General features: G+C 55.3%; 2 protein-coding genes across 6 annotated transcripts; both read right to left on the bottom strand.

Moving 5' to 3' along the window:
• Positions 1069-5853, bottom strand: IL4 (interleukin 4). Of its 5 annotated transcripts, XM_021410543.1 has the most exons (6): positions 5802-5853; positions 4639-4699; positions 2675-3310; positions 2503-2550; positions 1436-1564; positions 1069-1214 (listed from the first exon to the last, which is right to left on the bottom strand). In XM_021410543.1, the coding sequence occupies exons 3-6, from the start codon at positions 2807-2809 to the stop codon at positions 1104-1106; spliced, it is 423 nt and encodes a 140-aa protein (XP_021266218.1). In that variant the 5' UTR covers positions 2810-3310; positions 4639-4699; positions 5802-5853; the 3' UTR covers positions 1069-1103. The 5 variants fall into 5 exon arrangements, with proteins under 5 accessions (XP_021266218.1, XP_021266216.1, XP_021266220.1 ...); XM_021410541.1 differs by lacking the exon at positions 4639-4699 and having other exon boundaries at positions 5802-5852; XM_021410545.1 differs by lacking the exon at positions 4639-4699 and having other exon boundaries at positions 5798-5850.
• On the bottom strand, positions 7011-8841 carry LOC110405139 (interleukin-4-like). The gene is made up of 4 exons (XM_021410127.1): positions 8713-8841; positions 8152-8202; positions 7710-7823; positions 7011-7271 (listed from the first exon to the last, which is right to left on the bottom strand). The coding sequence occupies exons 1-4, from the start codon at positions 8839-8841 to the stop codon at positions 7161-7163; spliced, it is 405 nt and encodes a 134-aa protein (XP_021265802.1). The 3' UTR covers positions 7011-7160.

Genomic DNA, 9488 nt, shown 5'->3' with positions numbered 1-9488 from the left:
CCCAGGGCACAGGGCAAGAGGCTCCTGTGAGAAATGCAGGCAGGGCAGCATGGGGGCGGGTTCAGCAAGAGTGGAGAAAAGATCAGTGCAGGGAGAGGTGCCCCATGAACCAGCCCCACTGCTGGGATGGTCCTGAGCTGCCCTGGGAACAAGGCAGTCTGAGCAGGAGCAACTTCACTGTGCTGCAGCCAGTGCTGCCTGTGGTCCTGCCTTGTCTTGTGTGCATGCGTGGGACAGCTGCTACCGAGGAACAGGAGCCTCGTCCCCCTGTTTTCACTGAGATCCTTCGCAGGCCTGTTTGCACTCTAGGTAGTACGAGGTTACCTGCAGTAATGGGAAACGCTCAGCGCTGTTTCCTTTGCGTTGCATTTCTTCCTTTGGAAGATGTCTCAGCCTGCTCATGGAGCAGGTAACAGGTTTTCTGTGGTCTGCTAACTCTGCAGCTTCCCTGAATATTCTGACTCAGTTGATGCACAAACCAAACCCTTCAGTCCTGGGACTTTCCAAAGCGCTCTCCTACGCAATGCCAAAATTGCAAACTGATAGACACCTAAGTATCTGTAAGACTGTCCACTGCTATTGGGGAAAGCCTAACCACCAGCCCAGCTTGGAGTCGTCCCTTCCATGGGGTGGTTTTTCTATGCTCTTTCTCTGTTCCTTTCAGCTGGAGCCTCTTTACACCTGGGCCACCAAGGGCTATGCTAAAGCATGAAGGGAGGGGTGAGGGGGAAGAAATCAAATGTATACACTTACCTCATGACTCACTCAGCCCCCCTACTCCTTACAGCACTCCCTTTCTAGCTTTAGCATGATTCCATCAGATGTGGGCACTGCTATCTGGCTTCTCTTGAGCTGTTTCTAAGCACAAACTCAACTCCTTGCAGGGCCACGTTTATTGGAGCCCTACCCTTGTGCCAGTGCAGTCTGGACTCTATCCCCACCCCGCTCTGGCTTCTCTTGCAACTTACACTGCAAATCTGCTCCCCTCCTTCCTAGGCTCTGGTTAAGAACCACCTTGCACAGAGTCACACTTTTACTCAAATATATATTTATTTAAAGAATCTTTATAAATAATCTTTGACAATATGGTGTCAATATAATAATTAAGAAGAAAACGATAAATTCTCTTTTGCTAGTTGCTGGAGGAATCTGTGTAGGTCCTCTAGGAACTTATGCATTGAAGTAGTGTTGCCTGCTGCCACAGGACACGGTGCCTGCAATGGAAGGCATGAAGTCAAGGTGTTTGCCCAGCACCCTGGTTTTCCTATTTGGCTGCTCCAGAGCAGAGCAGGGCAGTGCATGGCTGCAAAGTGCTGAGCAATGTGCCCAGAGCACGTATCCTCCAAACGAAGCTGCTGGAAAGCAGCAGAACCCAAGTGTGCAGCGGAGCAGGCCAGGCACCTGCGTGTGGTGCTGGGGGGAGGCAGAGCCTTACCTTGTGGCTGCTGGTAGCATTCACGAGCTGACACAGGTTGAGGAAGAGGCCCCGCAGTCTCCAGTGGCAGCGCTGGCTGTCCCGAACAACTGTGGCGGCTTCGCATAGGAGCTCAAGTCTGTTATTGGACTGCAAGAAGATGCATGTGGTTGTTTAAAAGACCGCTTCGTTCAGCTGCTTGAGTGCGTTAGAACAGCGCAAATAACGCATTCCTAGGCTAAGGGGCAGGTGGCTCAGGGTGCCACAGCCTCCCCCCCACTCCTCTGTCCTGGGTGCAGATGGCTCAGCTCAGCCCAGCCCAGCCAGGAGCTCTGGCCCAGGGCTTTGTGTGGCTGCAGCTCCGCAAATCCTCAGCCCCGATGAGAAGAGAAGAGCCCGCGCTGGTGAGGAATCATTCGGTTGCTTCCCTGGCAGAGCGCTGCCTTCCTGATGCTGCCCGTCTCTGGCAATGGGGTGGGTAGGTGGGAGCTTTCACCCCAGAAGTCTCCCATAAGCAGCTGGCTCAGGGCTGCAGCTGGAGGATGCTCCCCCCTGCCCTGCTCCCTCCTCCTCCTGCCCAGGGACCCAGCTGTGCTCCCTGCCTGGTGCCTGCAGGGTGCCCTGGGCTGCACCTTTCTGTGAAAACAGGAACTCTGGGGCTGGGCCCTTGCCTTAGGCAGCAATTCTGAGAGCAAAAAAGAGTCTTTATTATCTGCCATTGAATCTTCTGCTAACTGAAGAGCCTTCCTCCAGATAAGGGGTGAAAGAGGGATAGTGCACCTAACAGTGCCTGAGATGCAGCACGATCGGCGTGCGTGGGTGTCTGAGAGTGACACAGGGCTCCAAGGCAAAGGAAGAAGTTCCTCTCTTCCTTTCTGAAAGCCTCACACAAACAAGCCCCGTGCTGCTGAAGCACGCGCTCAGCGCTGCTCTCCCTGCAGCTGGGGCAGAACCCAGGGGGTGATGATGCCCCAGTGCCATGGCACAGCAGGGCTCCTCGTGCCATGCAGCGCCCGCTTCAGGCTCCGTCCTGCTCTCCCAGCACTTCCCACAGCCCTCTCCCACCCTTGAGCTGGCTTCCCTCTTACCTTGTTGCCTGCAAAGATATCCGTCACGTTCATCTTCTCACAGGAAGCCTTTAGTGAAACAGAAGAGGAGCATTTTAGGGAGATCAGTACCAGCCTGAACAACAGCAGCCGTATGTCTGTCTGCGGCATCTCAGTGCAGCTCAGCCCCCTGGCCCGGTGCTGCGCTCCCTACCTCTTTAGCCAACAAAGTGCACATCTGGATGCTCTCCTGCAGTGGCAATGACAGCTCTGAGTGCAGCGTGTGTGCAGCCCCGTGGCCAGCCAGCAGCAGCAGGAGCAGGAGCAGGGTGGGCAGGGAGGAGCTCATGGCTTCTGGGGTACACCTGTCTGTGCTTTTCTGGGCGAAACATCTCAATTTATGGCTTCAGAATTGCTGAAACAGAGGGAAAAACTGATTTTTTTTTCCCTTGTCTGCACTTTCCAAAGTTGCTCATATCCATTTAGGAGAACAGGTCTTTTTTTTTTTTTATAGAAGTCAAGATTTTCTTCTGATCTCTCATTACGTTTCAACGTAGGAAATTTCCACCGTTCAGATAACGGAGGTAGGAGGCAGATGGTGCAAAAAGAAAAGTCCGTGCAGCTTTGTGCTTCAGCGTTTCTCCGTATCCCAGGACTCTCGCTCCCCCGTGAGGTTCGGGCGCCGTGAGCCACCCTGAGGGACCGCAGATAACGGAGCGTCACCGCTTTTTTTTCCTCTAAATATCCTGCGAGCGCTTCCATCGCTCGCCTCTCCTGTCATTTGAATATCTCCATATCATGCAAAGCACCCCCGATCTGCGTACAGTTTGGTCTAGGTCGTTATCTCCACCTGCACGGAGAAACAGAAAGCGCTGGGTCAGCGTGGGGCACTGGGACCTCCTGAACTGCAGAGAGCAGTGACAGAGCTGAGAGTCATCGAACCACTGCTTGGGTTGGGTTGGAAAGGACCTGCAAAGGCCATCGGGTCCCTCTGCCCGCAGAGAGCAGGGACAGCCCCAGCTCCACCCGTGCTCGGGGCCCCCAGGCTGAGCTGGGCTGTCTGCAGGGATGGGTGCCCTGTGCCAGTGCCTCACCACCTTTAGCATCAGCAACTTCTTCCTTACATCCAGTCTGGACCTCCCCTCTTTTAGTCTGAAACCATTTCCCCTCGTCCTCTCCCAACAGACCCTGCTAAAGAGCCCATCCTCTCCTTTCCCAGACCCCCTTGAGGCCCTGGCAGGCCACAGTGAGCTCTCCCCGGAGCCATCTCTTCCCCAGGCTGCGCAGCCCCAGCTCTCCCGGGGGCCCTGTAACACCCACCAGGATGCGGGGATGTGCGGCTGCGTGGCTCTGCCCCGGTGGCACCGAGAGCTGGGGATGCCACGTCCCACTCTGGCACGGCCCTGGGAGGTGACAACACCGGCGCTGGTGGCATCACCGCAGGAAATAATGCTGAGAAATTAGCCGAGCTGGGAAACTTCGGAGTTTTGTAATAACTAATAGGTATTTTTCTAACTCAAATAGCAACTTGCCATCAGATGCTTGATAAGAGTCTGCGAGCGCTCCATTAATTTAGGAGCAGCCCAACTAAGTTTGTTTGTCTGACGATGCCCCGGCTGAAGGCGGTGCCGCTGACTCAGAAGGAACCGCCGCCACGGATCCGCTAGGGGAGCTCCGCGCTGCTCCCTGCGGCCCCGGCTGCAGCGGTGCCGGGGAGAAGGGGACGGGGTGGCACGGGCTGCGCATCCCAAGGGCTGCTCGAGGGACGGCGGCAGACACGGTGTTTTCTGCAGTGCTCACAATGGAAAGCTCTAGAACTGGAGTCGATTAAAAGAAAACGCTACATTAGCAGAAAAATATAACCGTTGAGCTACTCGGGCTGAATCACCGTGGAAAACTGCATCAGTGAGCAATGGGCAAGGTACAGTGCGGGCCAGATTCCTGCACCCCTTCCCAAGGGTGGGATACAGCAGTGATGCTGGTGCTGCCCATGGCCACAGTGCGGTCCCACCGTTCCCTGTGGGGCTGGGGGGTTCCGGACCCCGGCTGTGCTCCTGGGGAGCTCCCCAAACCTCAGCCCACCTGGGTGTCAGGGTTTGGCTCCAGCCCTTCCCCCATCCCACCCACCTGCCCTGTCCTCAGTGCATTGTGGACCTGGCTCTCGTTAGCTGTACTTACATGTCTGTGTTAATTGATGGCCAATTCACACACACCTGTGTGTTGTTACACCTCTCTCCTCCTGCAGGGATGAACCCACTGCCGTTCCTGCTGATGTGCTGCCAGCTGCTCCTCTGCCCACACTGCAGCTGGAAGCATCCCACACCCTGGGGGCCATGGAGCCCAGGAGCGCCAGCCCCAGTGTCCCCATGGCCACCAGCTCAGAATCACAGAACTGCTGGAGTTGGAGGGGACCTCTGGGGATCACCTCTCGGGTCCCTACAGCAGCTGCACAGGGCAGCATCCAGGTGTGTGTGAGTATCTCCAGAGAAGGAGAGTTCCACCCTCCCCCAGGCTCTGCCACCCTCACAGCACAGAAGCTCTTCCTCATATTCAGATGGAGCTCTCTGGGCTCCAGTTTGTTCCCACTGCCCCTTGTCCTGTCACTGGGTACCACCAAACACAGCCTGGCCCCATCCTCCTGACGCCCTTCAGATGTTGTTCAGTACTGACCAGATCCCCTCTTGGTTCTCTCTCCCCCAGGCAAACAGCCCCGTTGCTCCCAGCCTGTCCCCATCAGGAGCTGCTCCAGTTCCCCATCTCTGCAGCCCTCCGCTGGGCTCTCTCCAGCAGTTCCCTGTCTGCCTGCAGCTGGGGAGCCCCACACTGGGCGCAGTGCTCCAGATGCGGCCCCCCCAGGGCAGAGCAGAGGGGAGGAGACCCTCCCTCACCCACTGACCACGCACTTTGTGACACACCCTCCCAGGGCACCATTGGCTTTCCTGGCCATCAGGGCACACTGCTAGCTCATGGCCAAACATTTGTTAACCTTTGATCAACCAGGACATCGTTGGCCATCTTAGCCATGAGGCATGCTGCTGGCCACCAGGACACTCAGGTCCTTCTTCACAGAGCTTGGCTTTCCCCTTCACACTCTGCCCCAAAGGAAGTGCTGTGGTTTATCTGAAATCATTGCCAAGGCTGCAGCTGACCCCATTGCACACGTGCACCAGTGGTTGGCCCGCTCCCCGTCAACAGCCGAGCATCCCCAGCCCTGTGCCAGTGGCATCTGAAGGGCAGCGAGAGGTGATGGAGCCTTGGTCAGTGCTGGAAAAGCAGCAGGACCCATTGCAGATAAGTGCAATGAGAAGGTGTTATTAAAAAAAGAAAAAAAGTTCACCCACCTCCAAAGAACTAGGAGGAAGATTCCACCAAGGAAAGATCTCCCATAAGAGATCCTGCCCTAGAGGCAGGCAGCCCTTAAATGAGGTCTAAGAGGGGCTGAGCCAGGCTCCACCCTTTCTGGTTGCACAGTGAATTGCCTCCACCTGTGCTCCCAGGGCTGACCCATCTCCTCTCCAGGTGCTCCATCACCGGTTCAGGCCGTGACTCAGCAGTTCCCATCCAAGTGCTTTATTGCGTAACGCTTCTACAACATCAGTGCAAAGTCAAAAATGAAAAAAAAAACAGAACACTGACTTCCAAAGACGGGATAATTTTTATATATTAACTCTGACATCATACAAATATTTTAAATACAGAGAAGAGTAATAAATTATCCATCAGCAGACATTCATTTGTTGTCGTGGAAAGGCAATTCATCAGGCACTAATGGTTCCCTAGGGATGAGGTAGCAGTATTTAAAATACGACTGTATTCCACAGCACTACTATCACATAAGTTAAAAACAAGATGTCTGAACACTGCCTTTTCCCCTTCGTTTGGGTCTGAGATGAAGAAATGCCCACGATAGCTGCTTCCACCAGCCAGGACTTCTTGAATCTTTAGACTGTGCAGTATAAAAATAAGTTATTTAAATAAAAACATAATAATAAATAATCTCGAGAAGTATGATGCCCGTGAGCACCCATAGGATCCAGTTACCCTGCAGACTCTCCTACCCTTGCTGCTAATAACTTAAAAGCACACAGACAGAGCAAAAGACATGGAGAGTTGAAGCACCGCGCCGTGCCGCCTCCCTGCTCCCTGCTGCGATCTCGTGAGCGCTGCGGTGGGGCCTCCGTGCAGCGCCGTGCTTGAGCCCAGATCTTGATCTCGTTAGGATGAGAAGATGATTATGAAGAAGCCTCCCCTCATTAGAGGAACAGGAAGCAGATAATTTGGTTTTGGTTTTGTTTGTCTCTTCACTGGGAGGTGAACAAGTTACAGGGCTGTGCTGATGGTTGCTTTGGGAATACCCAGTACTGGGGACTGGGGACACGTGTCCCCGGTGTCCCCCTGCACATGGGACCCCCTGCAGCGCCCAGTCGTGGGACACAGAGAGCTTGGCCTCAGCCAGGGAGGTGCTGGGATGGGATGGGATGGGGATGGAGATGGAGGTGGAGATGGGAATAGGGATGGGGATGGAGATGGGGACGTTTCCCATTGCCACAGGGGACGGCCAGGGCCGAGGTGCTCCCGGGACATTTAGGACTGAATTGGGTTGGGGTTCAGAGCAGGGGAAGTGCACGCTCAGAACTGCAGAACCAATCTGAGCAGCACCCAGCGCAGGGGCTGCAGGGTGGAGGCGGTGGGGCCGGGCTTCATTTTGTAGTCGTGGTCGGGATCTGTCGGAACAGATTCTGGGTGTAGTTCCCCAGCGCCGGCAAGAAGTTCCGCAGGTAGATCTCATTGTCGGTGCTCAGCGAGCAGCTCTGGGGAAAGAGAAGCATAAATGTGAGCACGCAGCAGGGCTCAGCAGTTTGTAGACAATGGAGCAGCAAAAGCAAGCGATCCCATCGTGTCTGCTGCCCTGAACCTCATGGGGAGAAGTAAGGAGCTGTCCTGGGGGGCTGGGGACAAACAGCCAACTACATTCCTGCAAGCACAGAAGTGTGGAGATGTGGTACCTGAGGACATGGGCATGGTGGGGATGTGCTGGGGTTGGACTTGATGATCATTTCTAACCCGAATGATTCTACGATTCATTCAGCACCTTCCCCCTACGGCGAACCATCCCACAGCCTGGGCATGGCTGCACCCCCAGGGTGAGACCCGGGGACGGCTGCGGTGCTGCTGCATGGGGTGCAGTGCTCAGGGCTGGGGATGTTGAAGCTGCTGGGGATGAAGGCATCGCCCTGGCCTGTGCTTACCTTCTTGTCATGCAGGCTCTGCAGATTGTCGATGATGGGGTCGTAGTTCTCCTTGCAGCGGGTCACCTTGGACAGCACAGTGGCAGCCTGGCACAGCAGCTCGTGCTTTGACAGCTGTGAACAGGAACACGAGTGTCAGCACCACAGCATTGGTTTCACTCTGTGCTGCCCACCCAAGTGCCTGGCATTCTCCCAGGACTTCCTAAACCCTCGGCTGCGCTGTGTTATACAGGCAGGAGTGGCACCCATGGGTGCTGGACAACAGCCTGGCCCGTTACATTGTAGGGCAGGGAGCTGCACCCAGCTGGGTGTGCTTGCACCGCTCCCATTCTGTGAGTACCAAACTGAGCTCTGCGCTCTGTGCACAGTGTTGGCAAGTGCTCTGGTTATGGTTATATCAATTCAAAGCGTGTCTTTCGCATAGCTCTAAATTTTCTTTTACCTTCGGATCCGAGAAAGCCACCTCTGCCACTCTGGTGTCATTGCAAGGGATCTGGGGAGGTGACACAAGCAAGAGCTGTTGTTAGCAAACCGCACCCCCTCAGTGGCACCACCCACAGGCAACCAGCAGTGGGCGAGGAGCAGCCGTCAAGCTCAGAGCCCGGCCAGCCACCACCCGGGGACTCAGTGTCCCCATCCCACTGCGCGGGGACACAGCATCAGTGTGCCCTGGGTGCTGTCATTGTCACCCTGAGCAGGAAACCCGAGCCCTGCTGCCATGCCCCTGCCACCGGCTGCCAATGGCCACGCCAAGCAGCGCTCCACGTGGGCCGTGGCATTTTGCAGCATTTCTCAGCACTGTCTGCGTGTCAGCTGCCCTGCCCCAGCTGAGCAGCAAAGGGGGTGAGCTGCGCCCTCCAGGTGTCACCCCACTGGGAGAGGGGATGCCCGAAGAGGGCCAGGGCTTTGCACTCCGCTGGCTGCCAGCTGCTAGAAATGCTCAGTAAGTAGTGCCAACTAATGGCCATTGGAGAGGAAAAGTCATGAGTTGTCTGGTCCTTACCTGCTCTCCTTGGTTGAAGCGCTGGATCTTCTGGATGATCTCCGATAGGTTCCGCTTGGGTGGGCTTGTCGAGGCAACGAGCTCCGCCAGACAGAGGAGAGCAAGGGCAGCCTTCAGTGTGCGGCACATCCTGGCTCTGCTACGGGGTTCTCTCGGTGCTTGACTGCTGGGCAGGACGTGATTTTATAGCACAAGCCGGCAGCACCATCCCATCCAATACCAAATATAGGTTCTTCCTGTGATGCTTAGTGGGCAGCATGACTCTGATCCCGGTTATGTAACGGTGACAGTTTTTGCCTTTAACCAACTTTATCTCCTATTCCCCTACCATGCAGATTTTAATCACCTTATTGATAGATTCAGAGATACCAAAATAGGAAGTCTAGAGTTTCTGCTTGGCACTGCAGGATCCCAGTGCAGCCCCATGCCATGTGCTGTGCATGGAACACCATGAACGTGTGCAACAACCAAATGCTGAGGGATGGAATGGAGCTGGGCAATGGGCTCACGTCCAAGGCTTTCCTTCTCTTGTTCATAGAAAAGACAAAGAGTAGCATGGGATGACCCACCCTGGGTGTGTGCAGGTGGACACACTGATGGGCTGTGCCATGGGATTTGGCACAACCCTGTGTGGTTTCTTGAATTCTGGTGCATTTCCCTCCCATGTGCTTGGGAACTAGTCAGTGCTTTTGTGGGCACCCCAACTGCTGGCACAGGGACCTCGCTGCCATGTCTGTCCTCAGGGGTGACCCCATGGATGAACCCACCATCGCTGG

This window comes from Numida meleagris, chromosome 12 (assembly GCF_002078875.1).
Source record: "Numida meleagris isolate 19003 breed g44 Domestic line chromosome 12, NumMel1.0, whole genome shotgun sequence".
Lineage (NCBI taxonomy): Eukaryota > Metazoa > Chordata > Aves > Galliformes > Numididae > Numida > Numida meleagris.
Note: the sequence above shows the minus strand (reverse complement) of the source record. Positions and strands in the feature narration are given on the sequence as shown.